At 35.0% G+C, this 25746-nt stretch overlaps 1 protein-coding gene across 12 annotated transcripts in view; it reads left to right on the forward strand.

The window, feature by feature from the left end:
* FRYL (FRY like transcription coactivator) overlaps positions 1–25746 on the forward strand; it is a 158490-nt gene that overhangs the window by 89816 nt on the left and 42928 nt on the right. For all 12 annotated transcript variants that reach the window (XM_021394876.1, XM_021394866.1, XM_021394870.1 and 9 more), the window contains 24 exons: positions 963–1066; positions 1688–1796; positions 3519–3605; positions 4269–4440; positions 5120–5252; positions 5493–5600; positions 6875–7112; positions 7702–7887; positions 7992–8078; positions 8918–9186; positions 9590–9785; positions 11169–11293; positions 12657–12714; positions 13670–13761; positions 14144–14316; positions 14755–14915; positions 15442–15552; positions 16456–16610; positions 16848–16947; positions 18111–18279; positions 19466–19725; positions 21748–21888; positions 23607–23775; positions 24891–24975. In XM_021394876.1, the coding sequence (XP_021250551.1) occupies positions 963–1066; positions 1688–1796; positions 3519–3605; positions 4269–4440; positions 5120–5252; positions 5493–5600; positions 6875–7112; positions 7702–7887; positions 7992–8078; positions 8918–9186; positions 9590–9785; positions 11169–11293; positions 12657–12714; positions 13670–13761; positions 14144–14316; positions 14755–14915; positions 15442–15552; positions 16456–16610; positions 16848–16947; positions 18111–18279; positions 19466–19725; positions 21748–21888; positions 23607–23775; positions 24891–24975 (3488 nt within the window). The remainder of the gene's footprint in view (positions 1–962; positions 1067–1687; positions 1797–3518; positions 3606–4268; positions 4441–5119; positions 5253–5492; positions 5601–6874; positions 7113–7701; positions 7888–7991; positions 8079–8917; positions 9187–9589; positions 9786–11168; positions 11294–12656; positions 12715–13669; positions 13762–14143; positions 14317–14754; positions 14916–15441; positions 15553–16455; positions 16611–16847; positions 16948–18110; positions 18280–19465; positions 19726–21747; positions 21889–23606; positions 23776–24890; positions 24976–25746) is intronic.

Genomic DNA, 25746 nt, shown 5'->3' on the forward strand with positions numbered 1-25746 from the left:
GGGAGAGAGGTGGGCACAGTTTCAGTTGATTGAAATCAAAGCTATCACAGTCTGTTGCGAAATTACACTCTACTTGTCCTGGAAGGACAAAGTAGCAGTGCTAGTCTGAACCACTGGCTTTTGATTGAGGCCACAAAAAGTGAAATTAATTACGTTCAAGCCATCAGGCAGAAACATTGTGTCTTAAAACAACAAGACTTCATTAGAGATGGGAATTTTTTTTAAACTGAGACGATGCCTAAAAGGTTCCAGCTAGGAGTCATTTATTCCCAGTTCATAATACTAATGGTGAATTCCAAGAATCCCATTGAAAACTTCAAGATTATGAATACAAGCAGCATCCTTAGCTAAAAAAAAAAAAAAAAAAAAGAGGTTACTGGAGTTGGTATGACAAACGTTACTGTCAGTCAATGTTCTGAACAGTGAAAGAGCTAGAAGGAGCTCCTAGAAGAAGCTTTAGGATGAAAAAGAATTTCATACCGTGCATAATTTATTAATGCTTGCCCTGCACTCTTTTTCTTCTGCACCTGCTACTGTCTGCTCTCATAAACTGAATACTGGACTTAGATGGACTTTGTGCCTGATCCAAAGCAGCTACTCCCATGTTTTAGACAAAACTATTAGTTTGCTATGAAGTAGGTATCCATTACTTTCTAAGAAAGGTTCTTAGAGGCAATACGCTCTTGTGGTGTTCATCCTGAGGATTGTTTGTTAGTCTTCTGCTTTTGGAGATAAAGGCTTTTAAAACAATCTGAATTTACTATTTAATTATTTAAGTAGTAGAGGAAATATGCAATGCAGGCTTGGTCTTATATATACACAGTAAAATTTATAGTCACTATTAAACATATCTGCTTTCTTTCTTAAAAACAGTTGAAAATACTCTCAGAAGTCAAGAGTAATAATAGAATTTTCTGAATGTCTCACAGGCAACAGTAACTGTATTTTTCTTCTTTTCACAGAATAAAGATCCCAAAATGTCCCGAGTTGCACTGGAATCTTTGTATAGGTTGTTGTGGGTTTATGTTATTAGAATAAAATGTGAAAGCAACACTGTAACTCAAAGGTAAGTTCATTGCGCAAGGGATTCTAGTTGTTGGCTTTTTTTTCCTAGTGATATTAAAAAAGATCTCGAAGTCACCTCGGGGATGGGCTTGTTGGATAAGTAGAGGAACAAAGACTTCATCTTAATAGAGAAAACCAAAGGAACTTGATTAGTTTGAAGAGGAGAATGAAAAGAGTCCGCACTCTTATGCGTGTAATGATAGGTGTGGATGGAGTGATAAAAAGCAGGAAATTTCGTTAACAGGCACTGATGGTACCATAAGAAAAAGGGTCTGAAGTGTCCATCCCTAAGCATGAGCTGGAAATGAAAAGATTTGTTTTTACAAATTACCACAGCGAGAATTCAGTGTAGTCATTCAGCATTTGCTCTTCCTCCTGACTGTTACTAAGTAGCTCAAAAGCACGATTCTGGTCACTTTGTAAATTAACTCATTACAATGTTCCCTGCAGCAACAGGGGGCTGTACTTTAAATAGGAGGTCCTGCCTTTTATAACATTGTGTGTTACATAGTGGTAAATCCCACACTCCTTCAGATTTGAATCTTAACAAATAGGCTATTACAAAAAAATTATTCTTAAAACAATTTTTTGACTTATTACATTTGTTTCTCAATTCTTGCAGTCGTCTCATGAGTATTGTATCAGCACTTTTTCCAAAAGGATCACGTAGCGTGGTCCCACGAGACACACCCCTGAATATATTTGTGAAGATTATTCAGTTCATTGCTCAGGTAAGAATATGTCTAGGTAGAGATCCTACTATAGAGATATTATGAGAATTATTTGTAAGAAATATAAATTAATGCCTGTTTTTTGAAATATTTATACAGTTTAATATATAGAATAAAATTTCCCCAAATAATAATAAATAGCTAATTTATTTCTACAAGTGGTAAAATTATTTTCCTTTAAAGATCAATAACTATGGTTTGTAAATATTATGATGATTAGTATTTACATTTCTATTGCTCTGTAATGGATGTGTATGTATACATATAGAGATAAACAAAGTACACTAATGTACTTAGTGTATTCCATTATAATATATTTATAAAGGACAAAGTGTCTGAACATTAGTATCCATTTGTATTTAGCAGCGAGTTTAGCCTCTGTAGACAGGAAAAAAAAATGTGGTGTGTGTGTTAGTGTGTAGTTACTATTGCATTACAATTTGTATTGTTTTAGCTGCTTCTGTTGTCTTAATATCAAAACGCAGAGAGTAATCTCACAAGATACAATACTCATTCATCGGTAACATAAATTAGAGACTTATATTTTTCCATGTTATAGATAGCTTGTCTGTGCTTCAGTTTCCAAAATGACCTACTTCTGTTTACACAGAGATAATACAGGAGACAAAATCCTTGATGCTTTTTTTTTTTCCTAGGGTTCTTCATTTTATCACTAATTTTTAATTATTTTTGATTATCAAATATTTGAACCCGTAAAGCAGCCTTATTGTAAAAGCCTGTGTTTTATTTATTTTATTCTTTTGGGTTTGTGTCTGAATACACAATTTCATGCTGAACTCTTCTATTGCCCCCTCATCCTAGTTTCAGAATGCTTTTTAAATGTTCAGTGTATTTTTTTATACTGTGTTAAACAGATGGAGAACTGAAGTTCAGCAGAAAGTAAATGCTGAAGTTTCTGTTCTTTGGTGCAGATTGTCACCAAACTAGGTAAAATTGTGTAATGTACAAGCAGAGTTTTCAATTTGACACTTCTGCTAATGAGATCCCAGGGACTGAAATCAGGCATTCTCAGAATGAAGTAGATGTAATTAGTAACCTACTGTGAAAGCTTTATTTAACTAATTCAACTGTCATCAATAATAAGAGCTGCCTAACAGAAGCAGGAATAAAATATGCTTTTCAAAGGAATATTCAATTGACTAATTTATTAGTCTCGTTGGTTCCGTTTTTCTTTCTAGCATGTATATTATGTTCAAGAACTGAGCTGTATTCATTTAAAAAAAAAAAAAAAAAGAGAGAGAGAAAACAGAAAAAACAACTTGCTGTGCCAGCTTGATATATTTTTTTTTCAGTTGGCATCTCTTCTACAGGTTAAAACCGAAGTCCAATAGTATATGACCATTCAAAGAGAATCCGAATTGTAATACGAAAAGGCACTAATCTGAGCTTGCACATGCAACCTTAATTGATGTATTTCCTAACTCACGTGGAGCTTTAACAGTGTAATAATGCCAACATAATTATTTTGGCATTTTATTCTTATACATTATATTAAAGAGTTTTGAACTGTATTACATTTTAAAGAGTATTATTAATTCATAAGAACACGTAGGAAAAATGAATATTTTAAAACTTTTTAAATATCGTTTTTTGTTTTTTAAGCTTCTAAGGCATGATACACACCACCTGTAAGGAAGAAATTAAGCTATGCATAGAAAGATAAACAGGAGTTTATGTATAAAAACCTTTTTTCCTTTATAGGAACGCTTGGATTTTGCAATGAAAGAGATAATATTTGATCTTCTTAGTGTTGGAAAATCACCTAAAACCTTCACAATTAATCCGGAGGTAAAAAAAACATATTACTTGCATGCAGTGAGAACAGAGTGTTGGGGCAAAATTTTTGGAACTGTAGTTAACTATTTTTGAGCTGACACGAAAGCAGATTAATGAATATCAAAAAAGGTATTCTGATAAAACTAAAGAAATAACTAGTTGTTACTAGTTAAAGAAATAAATAGTTGTATACAATTGCTGTTTCATTTCTGGTCAGTAAGCCAGCAACACTACTGCAGTTTCAACTCATTGCAGCTATAAACCCAGTATATGTGCTTGTGTGCATAACTATAAAGCCTTTTTTCATGGAAATCGTACCTGGGTCTTACAGTTCAAGACCCACTGTAACAGATGAGGTGTATAAACATCTTTCTCCAGTGTATCTACCATTCTCAAGATTCATATCGACTCCTTTAGTGCTGTTTACTCTAAAACACTAAGAGTCCATGCCGGTTTTGTTGACTGGAATTGGAGATGTGAGAAGGCATTCAACACTGAAATTTTGTTCTTGATACTTCCATTATTCTAATGTGTAATATTTAAATAATGCCTGTCCTATTAATGCTGTCTGCTTAGAGAGGGAAAGTGCAATTTGTGTTTTGCATCTGTGTTACTTTAATGTTGTAATTCCTTTTGTTTTCTACTTCCTTTTTCTTCCCTTTGTTGCTTTTGAAGAGGATGAATATAGGCCTCAGAGTCTTCCTTGTCATAGCAGATAGTTTGCAGCAGAAAGATGGTGAACCACCAATGCCAACAACAGGAGTTGTTCTTCCCTCAGGAAACACTCTGCGTGTGAAGAAAATTTTTCTTAATAAAACACTGACAGATGAGGAAGCAAAAGTTATAGGTATGTAATAGTCTTTTGGAATTTTACATTCCAATGTGTACATACATCTTCTCAGTTATTCTCAAATAGTACATTTATGTATCTTTATTTCTATATTTATTTTAATTTTTATGGAGAATTTAGTGGTAGCATGTTTTTACATGATTCTTTAGAGAGAAGCTCTAGATAATATTGAACTTCAGGTGTCTGAGACTGGATCTGTGGCTTTTTTAAAAACTGTTTTGCACTGACAAATTAGCACACAGAATACTGAGTGCAATTAGTTTGGTAATTGGCACGGCAGTTTTTGTTCCCTTGATCCACTCTAGAATGTTCCAAAATACAGCTGCATTGGAGTAAGGCATTTTTTGATCTTCTGCGGATGAGATAGTTGTCTCTAAAAGACAGTCTCAAGCTATAACTAAAATACTCAGAAATGAGAAAAGCAACTAACTATTACTTCTACATTTATGTTTTTCCCTGAAGGAAGTGTCTACTTTCATAAAATACCTCCTACTACTTGCTTGATATGCTTCTTTTTTTTTTTCCTTTTTGATGCTTAAAATGAGTTTCATGGCAGGTTTTGTACGGTAAGAAATTTGTCCTAAGCTGAATGTGGTATATATTTTAATAAGAATGTGAAAAATAAGTGAGAATGTGGAATAGTGAAAGAGGTGATTGGAACTCTTTGCCTTTCCAGGAATGTCAATATACTATCCTCAAGTCAGAAAAGCACTTGACAGCATTCTTAGGCATTTGGACAAAGAAGTTGGAAGGCCCATGTGCATGACTAGTGTGCAAATGTCCAATAAAGAACCTGAAGACATGATTACGTATGTATAAAATTAAAGTGCATTCAGTGTCACGCTTATATTATTCTTGTGCTGTAATGTTTCACATTAATGCATCACAAATTTAGGCTTTTTATTTGAATATTAAATTCAGGCTCATTCCATTAATTAATGCCAAAAATTTTCTAGTATCTTCTTAGTTTTGACCTGAGATTGAAAATCTTTGTGATATACTGATGTGGATTTTCTTGTTGTTTTGTTGTTTACAAACTGGTTTTGTAGGGGTGAAAGAAAACCTAAGATAGATTTATTCAGAACTTGTATTGCTGCTATCCCAAGACTGATTCCAGATGGCATGAGCAGGACTGACCTCATTGAATTGCTTGCAAGGTAAGTGAAATGAAATACTACTTTTTAGTGAATATTCCTCTTTAAAAGCTCCTTACATAATTAAGAGTTTGTCAGAGCACTCACTATAAAGTTGAAGCCCACTGCATACAGATTGATTCCTCTTATTCTTGCCTGCTGTCAGCAGTTGGTCAGGTGTTACTGGGCAGAGTTGCAGGAGTAAATTTAACATGGAAGATCTTGCACTTATTTTTAAGGAGAAAAAGTAGACATTTTTCTTTCAAAAGTAGGAATAGAATTCTGTTGCTTTTTTTTTTCTTGTACTTGTTGCTTTGTTACTGCTGTCTTTTTTTGTTAATAAAACCATTACCAAAATGTGAGATGAAACCATGATAAAAAGTCTCTAGTTAACCTGCCTCATTTTTCCATTTTTTTTGATCCAACACTATGGATATTCTTCAATTTCTTATCTCATTTTAAATTGCATGTGCCTTGTTAGTACTACTAAGTAGTTGAGACAGCTAGACAACCAGGTGTTTGTAGATAAGTAGTCTGAGCATTCAGTGAGAACACAGTTGGGGTATATGTAGGCAGTCTGCTTATTACTGCAGCAATAAATCTTTCTTCTGGTTATTTATTTGTTATATTTCATTTTTTAATATGGAGATAGTCTTGGTGTAGGAATACAGTTCAGCTTTTAGTTTTGGAATTACAAGCTCATTTGCATATAGTGTGTTGAGTTATACATATGTAAATGTTAGTTAAGATGGGCACAAATAAATAAGGTTTTTATAACTTTTTCTTCATAAAAGACAGGAAGTATTGAAAAATAATACATTACTGGATAAGTTTCTTCTACCATAGCAGGTAGACATACTTGTAACTTAGGTATGCAAAGGGTTTTGTGAATTTTTACTCATATCCAGTGTAAAGCTGCTTTATCTGCAAAAATTCTCTATTCTTTTGAATTTTAATTTGAAGAAAGTAACCTGTACATCACAAGATGTCTCCACACTGAGCTCTAAGATGGTTGCTCAGATGCACATAGATAAGTGCATATACAAAAGACTTGATTATCACTCATGAAAATTGTTCCTTTGTACTCAATTTTGTGAAGTATTGCTTTATTTTGCTGTATTACTAGCAGGGGCTTGTGTTAGCTAGTTGCAGATGTATTCGGTGCAGAGAATGCATCTTTGTGGAAGTATTCTACATTGTACAGTGAAGACAGAAGACAGCACCTAACTTTAATTCATAAAGGCTGGTTAAGAATATTTGATTCTAGGGTGATGATACTGTTTTTTTTTTCTAAACAGGCTGACAATTCATATGGATGAAGAACTTCGTGCCTTGGCTTTCAATACTCTCCAAGCATTAATGCTTGATTTTCCAGATTGGCGAGAAGATGTTCTTTCAGGATTTGTATATTTTATTGTGCGTGAAGTGACTGACATCCACCCAACGCTTCTTGACAATGCAGTAAAAATGTTAGTGCAGCTCATAAATCAGTGGAAACAAGCAGCCCAAATGCACAATAAAACCCAAGATTCACAGGTATTTTAAATACAGTCCTTTGGTATCAAAACATAATTTAATCTTCATTCAGTTTTGTTAGTATGCTTTTTTTTTAGTTAAGTAATAAAAATTGAATTTACTTTCTTACAGTGCTGAAGATATTCCGACCTATTATTTTTTTCTCTAAAAATTTAGTTTAATATTAAGTACTCTCTAAACACTGATTAATTGCCACATTTTTCTTTACATGTGGAATTGGAAACATTTAAAGCAGTATTAAACAGCGGAGCTAGAAAAAAAGCACCATTTTCCACTAAGAAATAGAAAAGAGTTATAAGAACTATAAGAAATAATTTTATACAATATTAAGTATGAAAATCCTTTACTCATTTTTAATTTTGCCCTTTTTGCATCACTTATGTGACTTTCTTGTAGTATTTGGACTGATTTCAGAGAAAGAAAACAATACAAGCTAGCTGATACTGTGCCATTTTTATAATTTAAAATATGACAAGTAGACAATCAAGACCTAAACATCTTCTGATTAATTCTGTCTTCACTAATAATGACACTATAATTTGTGATTACTTTTTGCTTCATTTGTTTAACTTCTGTGGTTATTTCTTAGCGTGGTGTCTCCAGTGGGGCTGCCCATACCCTTCCTCTGGAGAGGACCCTTTATTCCAACGTATTTCATGTGGTGGAAGGCTTTGCTTTGGTCATTCTTTGCAGCACAAGGCCTGCAACGAGAAGATTAGCAGTCAGTGTGCTTAGAGAAATAAGGGCCTTGTTCACACTTCTAGAAATTTCTAAGGTAAGAGTTGATTATCCATTCATGTAACTGCTTAAAGAAAGAATACTGTTTTTCTTCACTTTGTTATTTTTATGTTTTTGTTCCATTTTCTTTCGTTTTTTTAGAGCGATGATGAATTGGCTATAGATGTAATGGACAGACAGAGTGCTTCTATCCTGGAGAGTTTCATACATCTTACTGGGGCTGATCAGGTAGGAGAAGTTTTATCTTAAACTTGGATGTAAGATGATGTATTTCTCTAAATCTTTTGGTATGTGTTTTAAATCAGTGACATTATATTCAAGCTAATTTTATCAACAATTTATCAGCTTCAGAGAAAAAAAAAAAAAACATCCAGGGGCTCCAAAGCTATTCCTCAAAAAATTTGAGGAATGTTTTGAGGCTGACAACATCATTGTACATTTTCTGGTCAGTAAGGTGCCTATCACCACACAGACGCACATGCATCTTTTTCTACGTTTTTTTTTTTTTTTTCCCATCTGGCTTACACATTACAAGCTCATTGAAGGAAGGACCTTTGACTTTTTCTGTTGCTATGCGATGTCTAACAAGCAACATTTCCTTTAGCCACAATGAGAGCACAATACATATCAAAGAATAAGAGCTGAATTCCTTGTTTTATATATATATATATATCTTAAACTATTAACAATCGAAGAGAAGCTTTCCTGTGTTTAGGCTTAGGAAATGAGTTGTATTTCAGTAGTAAGACTTTAAAAGTTTGGAATCTTTTGGAAGAATAAGTCGTCATGAGTCAAATGCCTTTTTTTACAGTTTACTTACTTAATATTTAGTTCCTTTCCGAAAGTGTTTCTGTCACTGCCCATATTAGGAACTCCTCTAAAACAGCATGAATTAAGTGATGTGTTTTAACTATGCCCAAATGTGTTTTTGACACTAATATTTTAGAATGAAAATCTAACAATGAAAAAGTGCTACTTAATATACATGGAAATTAAATGTTTTCTTGTTCTGTTCTGTTCTGTTTTGTTTTTTTTGTTGTTGTTGTTTTTTTTTTTAATGCATACAGACTACTTTACTATACTGTCCCAGTTCAGTAGATTTACAAACTTTGGCTGACTGGAGTTCCTCTCCAATCAGCCACCAGTTTGATGTGGTCAGTCCATCACATATATGGATATTTGCACACGTGACTCAAGGCCAAGATCCGTGGATTATAAGCCTTTCAAGTTTTATGAAACAGGAAAATCTCCCAAAACACTGCCCAACAGCTGTAAGCTATGCTTGGATGTTTGCTTATACCAGACTCCAGATGCTGTCTCCACAAGTGGATATAAAGTAAGCTCATTTCTAAAGGAGATGCGGTCTAATTTGCTTGTATTCTTTCAAGATTTATCATCATTCTAATGCTGTTATGTTTCAGTGAGGCAGTGTGCACTCCTAATATTTTCTACGGATTTCATTCATCTTCATACAACTAAAAGCTAGTGCAGTTCTATTTGGAAAAAAATATTATCTGCTGTAAAGATTAATTCATGCCTTTGGCAATATTGTAGTTAAACAAGTTTGACTATAAAAGCATACATAATTGATGTACAATTCTGTTCTGAATAATTTATTCAGAGTTTACTATGTTAACAGTTGCAGAAACAAAGACACGTACAATTTAAAAATGAATTCAATAGAGAAACAAAACCTCATAAGCATTATTTACTATATTGAGCTTGTTTTCTTTAAATAGCAGCCCTATCAATGCAAAGAAAGTGAACACAACTACAAGCAGTGACTCCTACATTGGGCTCTGGAGAAACTACCTGATTCTTTGCTGCAGTGCAGCATCTTCTTCAAGCTCCTCTACTTCCACTGGCTCTGTGAGATGTTCCCCTCCTGAGACGCTGGCGTCTACCCCTGACAGTGGTTACAGCATTGATTCAAGAGTAGGTTCTTCTAATGCTTACTATAAATACTGCAACTACATTTTATTGGAAGTAGAACCACTTGAGGCTTATGATAGCTATCATGATTCTTAGAAGCTTGTGTAATTTATCTGAAAATGTGTTTAAAATACCTTTTTTTCATTTGTTATGGATAGCCTTCAGTATGTTTCTTCCAACCCATACTGTAGAGGCATTTCTGCTTGTGTTTTTTTCAGGTAAAATCTAATCATGTAATGAAAAAATTGAGATTGGGTTCATGTCTTATCTGGTGATAATAAGGAAATATTTCGTTTACCATTCTTTTTTTACTTTTTTTTCTGTCAGAAGACCTCTATAATTCTGAGGAAATAGCCTTTCATTTCTATACTACAGTTATTAGTATAGTCTATACTATGTTATATTTTTCCCAACTACAATTTTGTCTGCAGTACTTCATGTTACCTGCAAATATGGTTGGGTTTTCTTTTGTGTTTTTTTTTTTTAATCTCTTCTTTGGCTTCCTGTAGAAGATAGGCAAGAGGCAGTGAAGAAAACTCATAGATTGCGCAACAGATTTTTGGCAGAAGCAGCTTATTCCAGTTGCTACCAAGATTCTGTCCTTAAATCTGAGAAACTGCAAAATGAAATTTTAACAGGTTTACTTTTCCTTTTAAAGAACCAGAAGATCTTAGAAGATGTTTGTAGGCTCTCCTCTAAACTGAATATGCAAGTGTGAATTGGAGAGCTAACAAAATTCTCATTAAGGTTTTTTCTCTGAAAATGAAATACAGAAATGCGCCTATAATCAGAATGTCTTCAAGATAAGCATGGAGGAACCTCAGAAGTATGTTATCCAAAGATAGCCACGTAAACCTATAAGTCATTGTTTATTTTTGAATTTCAAACTTTTGGAGATGACTCTCACATGGAGTGTGTACAGATATGTAATGCTTTTGCCTCTCAGCTGACTGTAAAGGTCTTGTGTAGCTGTATGCTCAGCTCTTTTTGAAGAGTAATTGACCCTAGTAACAATCTGTTTCAGCTCTCTTATGTACTCAGTACAGAGTGTCAGTAGGGTACTGCACGGATGGGATAAAATCTCCCCAGAGGCTTTTTAAGTTCAGTGAAAAAACAGGAAAGATCAGGGCAGATAAGTACTGATTTTTTCTGAGGCCTTCTCAGTTATCTTCATTCATCTTAGTCACCACAGAGAAGGGATGTGCGTTTTGTACCCTTTCAGAAATTTGTTTTCCACACCAAAGGCCTGAAACTTTGTTTTCATCATGAGTAGTTCAAGTCAGTGTTTACTGTGAGAAGAATCTGATATTATAGCAGGTGTTTTAATGTCACTGCCCGTGTGATGGATAACTGCTTCATTCAGGTTTATTCTGATTTTCTTCTTAGATCATTGGCATTCCATCCCCTTCTTCCTTGTTTAAGCACATAGTTCCAATGATGCGCTCTGAGAGCATGGAAATTACAGAATCCCTTGTGCTGGGACTTGGCAGGACCAACCCAGGAGCTTTTAGGTAATTGCTATGTTTCATCTGGTTTTATGCTAACGATTACGAAGCTGGGGAAACAACTCAGAAAAAGGCCTTTTTAAGCATTAAAAAAATCTGTGACAGCTGATTATCATTATTTTCTAGCACTTAGCTGTGTGACAATAGTTTTTTAGAGGCTGAGCTAATTTTATTATTTTTCTGCCTTTTATTGATATGGAAGAACACGCTCTGGACTGTTGACATTTACAATATTACAGTCATGGTTGTAGAGGTACTAATCATAATTGATAACACCACTTAAAGCTGCTAGAATATTCATTTTCTCTTTTATTTTCTATTACTAATTACATGAGCTTGTCTAGTTTGTTGTGTGCTCTGCACTGAAAGCCAACCTTTTAGTATGTTTTACCAAAAAAACTCTTACAACGACAAAAAAAACCTTCTTTTTTTTTTTGTTAATCTGAACGAAAATATGGAACTATCCATCACCATGCTTAAGTCTTATGTAATTTAGCAGACCATGAAAGTTTTTGCAACTTTCTGAACACCTTAACACATTTCTTGGAGGAGGACCTTTGAATGGTGTAGCAAGGGAGTCAGTCGTTTAACGTGAAAACTTCAGTGGATGATGCTTTTGATATGTCTAAATTAGAATAGCACTGAAAATACATAGAAGAATGTGGGACACACTCCAGCAAACCTAAAGTGGAGGAGGTAATTACTATGCTATTGATTATCAAAGTGGAATCGGTAGGTTTTCCCTTAGTGTACTGTCTGCATAGATCGACACTGCTGATCTCTTTTCCGTTCCTTTGCCCTTCTTCTTGGAGTCATGAGATAGTTGCAGTTTGGCAGAAGGAACTGAGAGAAGACTGTGGAGCTTCAGAACAAATTGGGAATGTAACCACAGTATCAAAATGTTGCTTTTCAGTTTTCATAGAGACTAGACTGACTAGTCTGTCAGCATATCATTATTGGCCTTAGAGAAGCAATGTTTATTAACAACTAAATGCATCATGACAGCTGCAGGAACATAATATGATTAGCTGCCAACATCTTTTTTGTGCAGTAGGATCTATTTGCAGCATAAGGCTTTGTTAAACCCTGAATATGAAAGTGAATGAAAATAATATCTGACAGAAACTCAGACCTTTCTAAATGAAAATGTAGTGTAATTATTGAGAAATCCGTTTGGTGGTTTGTATTTAAATTAGGAAAATCTTGTCAGAAATATTTCTTGTAAATGCTTTTTTTTATTTCAGAAAGCTACAGGTAAAACCTAAGGGTGCTTTAAATGAAATTTTAACGCTTGTTATGAAGCATCTTTCAGCTGACATGTTAATTTAATGGTTGTTCTTATTCTTTTAATTATTTTATTATAAATTAGGGAACTAATAGAAGAATTACATCCTATAATTAAGGAAGCACTTGAAAGAAGGCCAGAGGTAATTAAATATTTTTTCTATATTCAGTGCGCAGTTTTAGCTATCTTCTCACAAATGGTAGTAAATGAATGTTAGTTGTGCTTCTGCACCTAAAAACTGTCAGTGTGCCAGGTAACAAAATGAAACGTTACTTTTTAAAATTAGTCTAAGGTGCTTACAGCAGAAGAGTTTTGTTTTGAGCTCTGTATTGTTCTTGTATCAAAGGAGTTTAGCTTTAAATGATTAGAAATTACTATAATCTTTTCCACATTCTTTAATTTATGTTGCCTAAACATAGTTTAACATAGTTAAATACTGTCAGTGACATGTCTGCAGTTAGTGGTTTCTAAGATGGCACTGAGTCCTACTGCCAACCAGCTTCATTTAGTTCTTTAAAATGGAAATTGCTGTGAGCTCACCTGGCTGACTGCCCTTCAGAGGGAGAGGATGTTTTACTGTAGGATTTAGAAGCCCCTAAATAACCACAAAAATAATGATCTCTGTAAACACAAACTCAGAGGTGATTATTCAGTATTTTTTAATGGTAGCTGTCATATTCATATTAGTAATAAATTCGTAATTAAATACAGATGATGAGAAGGAACATGATTTTGTTTCAAAATGTTACTGGAGTATAGTGTGTGTTCTTAGTCTTACGTGCACAGAAAGATTGGTATTGTACTTCAGTTCATTCTTTTACATGTCACACTTCACAACAGGAGAGTGACAAAATAAAAAGCGTATTATTTCGTTAATATGTGTAATAATGAACTTAGTGTATACTACAGTTACAAAAGGAGTAACTTTTGTTCACTGCCTGATCTGTTAAAATAGCTAGAAATGTTGGTAACTGATCGTAGAAGTTGTGCACCCCTGATAATAGTATGTAATAGATGTAATAATGCTTTTTTGTGCCATGCAGTTTTATATGTTTTTTTCCCACTTCATCTGATTCTGTGTTTCCTCTGTTGAATAGAACATGAAACGACGCAGGCGTCGAGATATTTTACGTGTACAACTAGTACGAATATTTGAACTGTTGGCAGATGCTGGTGTCATTAGTCACAGGTGAGGTGGGGGCAGCACTGATAAGCAAGATCACTATATAATATAGATATCTATAGAGTAGTAGTGTTAATTAATTTGTTGTGTTTCTAAAATTACATTTTCTTCATTTATTTAACAGTTACTCCTAATATAAGAACTAATTCTGTGGAAGGGTGAATGACCTGTGAAAATAAGACTTACTTATTTGTTTACTTTCTAAAATAAACAAATTTTTAAAGAGTTTTTTATTTAGCGAGGAAACAAGCTTGGTGAAAAAATGACTGAATTCAGTGTTCGCAATTATGAGTTTTAACTTTTATTAATGAGAAAAAGAGAAGGATTGCTTTTGTTTTTTTTTTTTAAGTACATATTTAGCATACAGTTTAATATTTTTATTTTTAAGTGCAAGTGGTGGCCTTGATAATGAAACACATTCCCTCAACAACACTTTACTTGAGTATGTTGATCTAACAAGACAACTCCTAGAAGCGGAAAATGAAAAGGATTCTGATACGTTGAAAGATATCCGATGCCATTTTAGTGCCTTAGTGGCAAATATCATTCAAAATGTTCCAGGTAAGTAAAAGGATCTTGATAACTTCTGATAAACTGTTCTTATTTTATTTTTTTAAAAAGCATCAAAAATTTCTACTTACCTGAACTTGTAGAATACATTAATATAGATATACCATCAGTTTTGAACACGACTTTAGCAATAAGGGTTTTTAAGAGAGGTGTCTGGTACTGTTTAGAAGCTACAAGTAATTTTCTCATTTAGCAAAAGTCTTGTTGGCTGGCAATGCATTTAAATTTTTTTGATTAAGAAATAGCTTATCCTTATACCTCAGTGTCATTAAAGAGGATAACAGTAAACCTATATCCAGCTATAACGATATTGAAATAGCGTGTCTTTATTTTTTCCCTTTTATATTAATTATTTTGGTCTGTTTTATGTATTTTATTTTTAAAAAATGCTATAAAAAGTGTTTCTAACTGTATTTGCTTTCCTTACAGTCCACCAGAGAAGAAGCGTCTTTCCACAGCAAAGTCTCCGCCACAGTCTATTTATGTTGTTCAGTCATTGGGCAGGTCCTTTTAGTATCATGTTTACTCCTCTGGATAGATACAGTGATAGGAACATGCAAATAAACAGACACCAATACTGTGCATTAAAGGTATTTCAACAGTTTCTGAACTTTGAAAATAAATTCCTGTGTTGATTTTACTAATGTATATTTAACATTTCAGCTTTTGGGGGATGGTTTTCGTATCCTCGTTGTCATTTATGACTTAGTTATTTCTCTGTTCTACCTACTTGCTCATTTTTGATAGTATGTTTTTTTCCATACTGTAAACCATGGCACTTTGTATAAGAATTACTCAAAATTACTAGTAAATGTTGACTTCCCATGATTTCTCAGCCGCCTAAGGAGAAAGACTTTCATGTAAAGTTTGTTAATAATAAAAATGGCATATCAGCTCTTTCAAAAGTCAGCTTTTCACTTTTAACTTTTATTTGGGAGTTCAGAAAAACCTGATTTGATTGTAGTACTTCTTAAACAAGATGTTAATCAGTTTTTATTAGTCTTAGTCTTTCATGTCTGTCAGAACAGGAAATAGTTTTCTGGCATTTAAATGGGCTTGATAAAAACACATCTGCTGTATCTGAGTTATTAAAATGTAGTGTGTTACTTTCTAAAGGCTATGTCTGCTGTACTGTGTTGTGGCCCTGTGGCAGATAATGTTGGGCTCTCATCCGATGGCTATTTATACAAATGGCTGGATAATATTCTGGATTCACAGGATAAAAAGGTAATGCAGGCAATGTAAATATTGGTTTGCAACTATCAGTAGTTTCAACATAGGCATTCATGAATTATTGTGGTCACATTGGCTTTAGAGTGGCTTATGTCTAATGTTCTTAGGAGTGTGTATTTTTGCCTTGTCCTTGACACACACCTTCACCAAGTTGAGGAAGGCAGTCCCCCAGGCACATTCTGAGCACAGACAGAGCAGAACTGAAGAAGAAAGGACGAGGACTGGAACAGATTTTTTATAATTTGTAAACTTATCAGCTAGTTAAAGTTGTAGTAATAAGCACGAGCTTCAGGAATGTAAAGGAGACAAGATGTTTAATGTGAAGCCTGTGAGATTCCAGAGTCCATTGATGGGGTCCTATGGAATTCTGAAGACCAAACTTTACACCTATTTAGTAAGGCAAGCTTTTCATCTAAAAGATAGGGCCTCCATTGCACTAATGCTATGATAGCATAAAATCACTGCCCCAGTGGGCTAGATTCAAGGGATTATGCAAGTCTCCAGATGGATCAGTCCCTTGTATCCCACTGTGGAATTCCTGTCTATGCTTAAGTGCTTTTCTGTATCTGATGCCTTCAGATCCATGTTCAGAAAAGAGCAGATAACACAAGATGGGCTTAGAACCAAGAAAAAGTGTTGTTAGAGCTATATAGTTGTTTAGTTCAGTAATCTTTTAATGTGTGTACAAGTTGAACATTAAATAGTTTGATACTATTATCTGTTGTTATTTTAAGCTGTGGACTCATTATTTTTAGCTGGAATAATTTTTGTGTATTGCAGATGTTTTGGATTAAATATCTATTTCCCTCTTTTATGCCATTTTTATAAGTTGGCCCTTTTTTATTTTTTTTATTTTTTATTTTATTTTATTTTTAATTGGTTCATTTCTGAATACAGGTTCACCAGCTGGGCTGCGAGGCAGTTACGCTGCTCTTGGAACTCAACCCTGACCAGAGTAACCTCATGTACTGGGCCGTAGACCGGTGCTATACGGGTTCCAAGCGGGTAGCAGCTGGCTGCTTTAAAGCCATAGCCAGTGTGTTCCAAAACAGGTACTACAGAATTATTCAAAACTGTCATTTTCAAAGTGTAATTTCTTGTAGAACATTTTTTCCTACCTTAAAAAATAGAGATCACCCCTGTTTGTGTGCATGTGTTACTAGAGAAACTTGTCAAAATGTTAGGTTGTTCCATATCATATTCTCAATGAATTAGCCTTTACTTAATAAATTCAAATTAAAAAAAATCAAATTAATGTTATTTTTTTCATGCTTGCTATTTTTCCCCAGGGATTATCAGTGTGATACAGTGACCCTTCTAAATCTGATACTGTTTAAAGCAGCTGATTCTACTAGGGCTATCTATGAAGTTGCTATGCAACTATTACAGGTTTGTAAGCTAATTTTGATTCAGTTGTTTTTGTTTTAAAAATTAGAATAATCTCTGTGCATTGAAAATAACAGCAACAAAACCCACAAAGATATTTCTGGTATTATTTAGTTGTTCTTTTGGTAAGAAAATGGGATGTATGTTTTTCTTCTCTGTTTTAATACATAGTTAGACCAGATCCTTACTTGGCCTAGGTAGATGTCGGCAAAATGTGTCTATTTTCAAGAAGTAAGCCCTAAGGACTTAGATTTTCACAACATATGCTTTTTTAAGATACAGAACCTAAATGAAGATTTTTCTTGTTCGACTCTACAAAAGTGTTGTATAGATCAGTTATTCTAAGAACACCTCAGAAAGAAGCATATTGCGTCTGTTCTTTTGCTCTTTTTACTGATTAGTTGTCAGTTTCCTGGTTTTGTGTTAGTGCCAAACATTTTCTTATCCATCAACACGGAGGGCTGTTAGCAGAAATGTTGTTAGTCATTTACTTCTGCTAATTCCTTTCCAAGGACATTTAGGGGTAATACAGGCAGCGCTAATATTTAAAAAAAATAAAAAATAAAAATGTATGTACTGCTTATAGCTCAGACCAAAAGTCCTCTTGGAGGTTTTTTCTCAGGGTCCTTGTCAGCTAAATTAAGCAATGAAATCCTTTCTGAAGTCATACTGTTGTTGACATGCCAGCACTCAGAGCATTCTCTCTTTTAGCGCCATCTTTCTTATCAAGTGAACGCTGCTGCTTAAGACCAGCTAAAATTAATTTTGAATGTGTTGAACTGCTCTAGCCTCCTTCTGCATTTTTGGCACATCAAAGATTGTGTTTCTTCTATCGTCTCAAGATCAGAAATCAATATTGTTTGGAAATAAAAGTATTCAATAGCATTTTGCAATTTGTTATGGAAAAATATGTATTGGTTAAGTGATTTTGAGAAAGCAAACCTCAAGAATTTATCACTAGAAATGCATCAGATGAAATGAGTGTTAGCTGTTCTATGGTAATTGCCACAGTGTTTGTGAATACAGGAGATGTATGGAGATCTATCCAGATATGTAGCATTAAATGAGAGTAGATGCAAAACTTTAAGTGATTTTTTTTTTTTTTTTATAAAGACTTCTATTATAACTCGGTAGAGAGCTTCAAATTCTGAACATTGCTGTTGTAGATCTTGGAACCAAAGATGTTCCGTTACGCTCACAAACTGGAAGTTCAGAGGACGGATGGAGTTTTGGGTCAGCCTTCTCCTTTACCACATCTGTATTCTGTGTCATACTATCAACTGTCAGAAGAATTGGCAAGGACTTACCCTGAACTAACTCTTGCCATCTTCTCAGGTATGGTTTAAAATAAAAAAAGATCATCGGATCTGAAAAGTTTTACAAAACGTATCATTCATAATTCATTAAAATAAGGAACACAAGATAATATGTTCATAATAAGTGGAGAAAAATTAATTTACTGAGTAACAATTTTTGTTTATTCCTATGTGTAATATATTTAAAGAGGAAACAGAATGAAGATATTTTACTGATTTTCTAATATACTGAAGAGAAATCAGGTATTAATAAAATAATTTCCAAATGATTTTCAAAATTCCTCTTGTTATTCTTTATAGTATTTTTGTTTACTGTAGATTGCTTAAAAATAATATTCTGTAGCATCATAAATAGTTGCAGAATAATAACCTCTCGTATAAATTAAAAAAAAAAATTGCTGGGACAAATGTAAGAAGTGTTTTTAAATGATTTTTTGTCAAATTGGCACATTTTTACATGCTTTAGGTTTTCAGTTATCTCCTCAAGTAGAGAAATTTTTCTCTAGTTAATAATTTTTAAAACTTACTAAGCACAATATGGTATATTATAGTGTATTTTTCCCCTTGGTGACTACAGTTGGTTTGTCCTTACTGTTTATGTAAGAAACGGGCAGTGCTAAACCCCACTCATCTGTCTGGTTTGCCATGTTTTTAACTGTGTAACGTGCAATGCATACTAGTTTCATCATGACTCATTTTTGTCCTGTAAAGCATTACTTGTGCTTTCCTCTCCATACAATTGAAACTGGCACGTTGAGATTGGATTTTGTTTTCCATTTTCAATGAAAAACTACTAATAGAATAAAACTAGCTTGTATTTTGCAAGAATTGGTGAATGAGACAAGCATGAAGTGGGGAGAGATAACATTAAGCTTACTTGATCAGAACTTTCAGCAATTAGCAGAGCTATCAGAACCTAGTATGCACTTTCTTGTTTGTGCATGCAAATCTGTGTGTGTGTATGCATACAGCAATTTAGTTTCCAACCGTACTGTTTGCCAGAAGAGTCTTCAGTTAGCTCTAGTGAAGAACACTGATGATGGTTATGAAGTAGCACTAGTCAGTTAAACAAAAAAATTATGACAGTATCAGAATTTTTTTTATATCAGTGTGGTGTACTGGTTTCTCAGTAGTGGTTGTTATTAGCAAAACAATTCTAATTAATTATCCTCAATTTATATATATATGTAATCTTTGAATCACAGAAGTAAGTCAGAGAATCCAGACGGCTCACCCTGCTGGGAGACAGGTGATGCTGCATTATCTGCTGCCATGGATGAACAACATTGAGTTGGTAGACTTGAAACCTTTGCCAACCATTCGGCGGCAAGATGAAGATGAAGAAGATTCTTTGAAAGACAGAGAAATAATGGTGAACAGTAGGCGCTGGCTACGAGGAGAAGGCTGGGGATCACCACAGGCTACAGCCATGGTCCTGAACAACCTTATGTATATGACTGCAAAGGTAAAAACTAATTGGTATTCTAGGAGACTGTTGTGTTTAGGGAGAATACTGTTAAGAGATACTGTGTTACAGACTTGCAAAACTTACTGCTCATATTTGTCTGCTTACTTGTGAATACCCAAACTACAGTTTTGAGTTCTCATAGGAAATATGTAATATAAATGGTTTAGTAACTATAGCATATAGCAGTTGCATATAAATGTTTTTCTGTGTAGATGTCTGTTTGGATAGATAATATCTAGTCCACTCTGTACCTACGATCTCAAAATAGAATTTTGGAAGAGATTTTGTAACTCTTATAGTAACTCTGCTTGGTAGAGCAAATTCTCAGCTACAAAACAATATTTTTCAACATAGTAACCACCATTAGCTATGCATTTTCACCAGTGATAAACAGGAGCCTGGATACCACGCTTGTCAAAACCTGCACCAGTGGAGGTGACCCACTGTTGCCACTGCTGAAACGCACCATCTACTGCCTCACCATACTTACATGCACTATTTGATCTTTGAGGAGGTTTTTCACACAGAGGGTGGTGACGCACTGGAACAGGTTGCCCAGGGAGGTTGTGGATGCCCTGTCCCTGGAGGCATTCAAGGCCAGGCTGGATGTGGCTCTGGGCAGCCTGGTCTAGTGGTTGGCACTTAGCAGGGGGGTTGAGACTCGATGATCTTTGAGGTCCTTTTCAACCCAGGCCATTCTATGATTCTATGATATGATTCTGTGATCTCCATAAACGCTCAACAAGCGTTGATGAATGTCAGCGCTTGCCATTTCTTCCACAAGGGGGATTTCAACAACACCCCTTTGAGCTTGGGTTGGAAGGGTCCTCAAGGATCATTAAGCTCCAACCCCCCTGCCACAGGCCAGGCCGCCAACCTCCACATCTAATACTAGACCAGGCTGCCCAGGGCCCCATCCAGCCTGGCCTTGAACACCTCCAGGGACGGGGCATCCACAAGCTCTCTGGGCAGCCTATTCCAGCACCTCACCACTCTCATAGTAAAGAACTTCCTCCTGATATCCAACCTAAATCTTCCCTCCTTCAACTTAAAACCATTTCCCCATGTCCTGCCATTATCTACCGTTGTGAAGAGTTGACAACTCCCCTCATGTTTGTTGGCTCCCTTTAGGTTCTGGAAGGCTGCAATGAGGTCACCCCACAGCCTTCCCTTCTTCAGGCTGAACAAGCCCAGCTCCCTCAGCCTATCTTCGTAGGGGAGGTGCTCCAGCCCTCTCATCATCTTGGTGGCCCTCCTCTGGACCCTCTCCAACAGCTCCCTATCTTTCTTGTATTGGGGGCCCCAGGATTGGAGGCAGTACTCCAGATGGGGCCTCACGAGGGCAGAGTAGAGAGGGACAATCACCTCCCTCTTCTGATGGAGCTCAGGATAACATTTGCTTTCTGAGCTGCAAGAGCACACTGCTGGCTCATGTTCAGTTTTTCATCCACCAGCAAATTGCTATTTGCTACATATGCACTTCCATGTCAGATGTCATTTGGTCAGACTGCCCTTCTGTTGCCATCCATCACATGGCAACAAAGTATAATGGAATATTGGTGGGGAGGTTCAGCCTCTACTGCCATACCACCAATATCCACCTCTAATGTCATGGGCTAACATAATAAAATAGCAGGCATTACCTTTGGAGCATCCCTTGTAAAATATATAATATAATTAATGTATATAAGCAACAAAACTTATTTTAATTTTTAATATTTTTATTAAAATGGTAAGAAAATGAAAGAGCAATGAAAACATAAAACTAGTGGGATACTGACTGATGAGATATAAGTGAGGGGTATTTCTCTCTTATAAAAGTCTGGAAAAGAGATATGATCCGATTTTTAAGTTGAATATCTGTAGAGATTGCAACTCTACACATTCCATTTGAAAAAATTATTTATGTTGAATGAAAATGGAGCTGCAAATATACCAAAAAATTGATGATTTTTTTTGGCAGTCTTGAAAAAAAAATCTGCCGGAATTTTCAGGAGAGATATTTACTTTGTTTTCCAGTATGGTGATGAAGTGGCTTGGTCAGAGATTGAAAATGTATGGACTACTTTGGCAGACAGCTGGCCAAAGAATCTGAAAATAATTTTACACTTCCTAATCAGTATCTGTGGAGTGAACAGTGAACCCAGCCTTTTGCCTTATGTAAGTATATTGTATGAGTCTCCTTAGCGTTACTGGCGTTTTAGAAATTAACTGAGTCTCTAGCAGTAAAGATCACAGAGCAAAAAATAGGAGGTAGTATTTCTGATATCCAAATCTAACAGCCTAATAGTATCATCCCATGTTTTATGACCAATGCGTACTGTGAATAAATCAAATGCAGAGTGTACAGAAACCTGAAGGGAAGGTACAAAGACCAAAGAGCCAGACTCTCTGGTCGTGCCCAGTGCTAGGATGAGGGAGAGGTCACAAACTGAAAAATAGGAGGTTCCCTCTCAGCATCAGGGAGCTGATGCTGTGCTCTGCATTGGTACAGGTTGCCCACAGATGGGATGGAATCTTGGAGATCCCCATAAGCTGTCTGGACCATGGTCCTGGGCAGTCTGCTCCGGGTGACTCTCCTTGAGCAAGAGGACCTCCAGAGGTCCCTGCCAACTTCAAACTTTCAGTGATTAGTGTACTAATTCTAGAAATAGGCTTATAGGATTAAATGGACACTAGCTGTCCCTGGCAAAGAAAACCTTTTGCTATTTCAGTGACAAGTTCAAGAGGCAAGAAATGCTTTTCAATGTAATAAATACATGGTATGCTGAAAGCCTGTAGAACTTTTGAAATTAAAGAAGCCAGCCATTGATCAGATGAATAATACAAGTATTTGTAAAATGAAATGTAAGATTTTGAGAAAATAATTTCTCTGATGCATGTAGTCTTCTTTTATAAAGTAGCAGTAACTTACTACAATTTACTCAGTGATAAGTCTGAAACAAAGCCATCTATCAGTTATGAGCTGTCAAAGTTCAGTGTGTCCTGGATGGACCATAGACATTATTTAGTAAGTAAATCTTTAAAAAAGGAAAAGATTAATTGAACATGTTTTTGCATTTTTCTTTCTTTGTGATAAAAAAAGAAACTTGGAGATTGATTGCTAAATTTGGATTAATTTCATTCCATGAATACACTGATCAATTCCTTTCCATCACAATACACAAATCAGCAGCCTACAATAGTTTGTTTGTTAGGAAGAAATAAGATGGTTCTGTAACTAATATTTTCATTAGAGAATTGTAATAGGTTTTGCTAACAGTACAAAGAAATTGATATGAAGTAAACAAAGAAAGAGGAATCTGTGAAAAGTATATATTATACGTATGTGTGTGTGTCTGTGAATATATAGAACTTATAATATTGTGTTCTTACAAAGGACATTTTAAGTTCATTGGGTGCCAGTTGTTTTCATTGCAAATCAGAAAATCTAACAGTGGAGCCCCAATCTTTCCAGTATAGTTTGAACCAGGAGACAAAGTAAGTCCATGAGTCAGATATCCTAAACCAATTGCTTAGCATTTTAGTTGATCATTTCTTTGTGTCATTCTCTCAATCTTAATCTCAGATGTTTGTAAAACCTTTGTAATAAAAAGCTATTCTGTTTCTTAAACAATTGTCATTGAACTAAGAAGATTAATTTTTTGTGGTTTTTCTGATGCTTGCTGGTGTTTCTGTCTATGGAAAGTGTTTTTGTTTGCTTTTAGAACTAGAATAAGTTGCAGGTATTCTCGCTAGCACTGCAGGTAGATAATGGTTCTAATAAGTTGAGATCAAGTCTTTTATTTTCCTTTTTTTTTTTTCCAAATCACTATGGTACGAATTTTATTTATGTATGTTACTATTTTATGTACATACACTTTTTTATTTGATGGCAGGTAAAGAAAGTTATTGTTTATTTGGGTAGAGACAAAACAATGCAACTATTGGAAGAGCTGGTGAGTGAACTTCAGCTTACAGATCCTGTCAGTTCAGGAGTCACTCATATGGATAATCCACCATATTACCGCATTACTTCCAGCTATAAAATCCCTTCTGTCACTTCAGGTGAGAATTTATTGAACTTAAACTATTATTGCTGCCATTGACAAACATGTTTCTATTAATCAGTTAAAACATGGGAGTTCATCTGTAAATACTTAATAGGAGTACAGTGTTCTATTTCTGTTTGTTATCATATAATAGGATTTCTGTTTTAAAAGATTGGCAGGTTTTGTTTTATCCAGAGTTCTTATTAAAGAATATCTGAAAGACTCACAAGGAGCAGGACTGTATTGATATTTATGTTAGACTTTGTCTGCATTCAGATCATGCACTGTTTACCCTCAATATATCACTTTTATGTCTGTTCAGATGAACAACTGGGACAATTTATGTTTTTAAATACAACTTTAGAACATGTTTTTGGTGAAGCATCTTTCAGAGGGAGCCACATAAGACTTGGATGGGTGTATCTAAGCAAGGATTTAGCTTTTCTGCTGCAGAGCTGTCAGTGCTCTGAAGCAGCCTGGGCTTATCCACCTAGGGATTATCTGGATAACAAGGTGGATGCATTGGTACTTGTTCATGAAAGTGTTTAAAATGTATTTAAAAAAAATTGAGGGGCTCTTACTCTTTAGTGTTTATTAAGAGTAAAAAAGTAGGGAGAGGAAGGTGCAAAATTATTCCCAATTATGATTGGTAAGTGTGATGCTTGATAGTTTCTCTTAAAAAGAGATTGATATAAGCTTCATTGAACACTGTTAGGTTTTAATCCCCAATCTGTTTGTGTTTTGAATTAACTGCATACCAAAGTCCAACTGTGTTTTACAGCTGAATAGAATAAAGAAAGAAGGAGATATCTAGGTCCTGCTTCAAAAACAAGCCTTTCTGCTTCATTTACTCTGAAGACTTAGAGATTCCTGGAATTAATTATTTGGTTTTTTTTTTTCCAGTTAGTGAGATTACTGTAGCAGTTCAGAATCTTTTAGTCTACGCAACAGATTTTTTTTTCTCCTACGTGAAAGTAATCGCTGCTGCTTGGTTTGTATTTGTGCCTGTTGCTACAGCATATATCTGTTCAGGAGTCTTGGCATGGACAAGTAAATAAGGGTCATTGTGTATTGCTTAAGACTGCTTTGCTTTTTTATTCAGTTACCAATTTATTTGTCCATAATTGACAGGTACCACTTCTAGTAGCAATACAATGGTGGCTCCCACAGATGGCAACCCTGACAGTAAACATATAAAAGACAGTATTGAAGAGAAGTAAGTATCTCCTCAGAGATCTGTTCATAGTTGAATTACAAGAATTTGTGGTAGCTGCTATAAATGCTTGCATCTCAATGGGTTTAGATTTGTCTGTGCTGCAGGAAATATATGTTTAAGATCTGCAAGTGAGTACAATTTGGTTTTAGGCAATAAAACTGGAATACTATTTGGGATTAATGGTCAGGGTTTGCATTGCTGTAGCTAAGTGTCTAAATTAGTTATTTATCACTTATACGTTTACCAAAGAGAAATTACACTGTAGGTGTGTATGAATATGTTGAAGGCAAAATAACCAGTTTAGTAATGTTGCAAATTCTGATATTGGTTCCCTTGCTCACAAGAAATCAATGATGTCCAAATGCTGATAGCTTATGCTCCCACTTACAACATGTTAATGTCTATGTGTAGCAAGATCCCTTGCAGCTACAAGGGATCTTGTAGGATACCTCCCTCTAATTTTTGAGATTCTTTATAGTCGTCTTTTAGAGGAACTTCCCAAATAGCAGTACTAGTGTGAGTGTAGGAGAAAGCAAAGAGCTGGCATGGAATTAGTTGGGATGTGAACTCAAAGCTGCTGTGGGCGTGCTTTCATTGTGTGTTAAATGTGAGCTAGCTAACCTTACAGTGAAAGAGGAGCAAGGATTCCTTAATTAGCATTAGGAAATGTGTGCACAGAAAAATGTGTGCACAAGCCGTTACTGTAGAGTAGCTTTAATGTGGTAGGTTATTTTGTGATGACTTGTTTCCAAGCCTTAGAAATATTTCTGT

This window comes from Numida meleagris, chromosome 4, assembly GCF_002078875.1.
Source record: "Numida meleagris isolate 19003 breed g44 Domestic line chromosome 4, NumMel1.0, whole genome shotgun sequence".
Taxonomy (NCBI): domain Eukaryota; kingdom Metazoa; phylum Chordata; class Aves; order Galliformes; family Numididae; genus Numida; species Numida meleagris.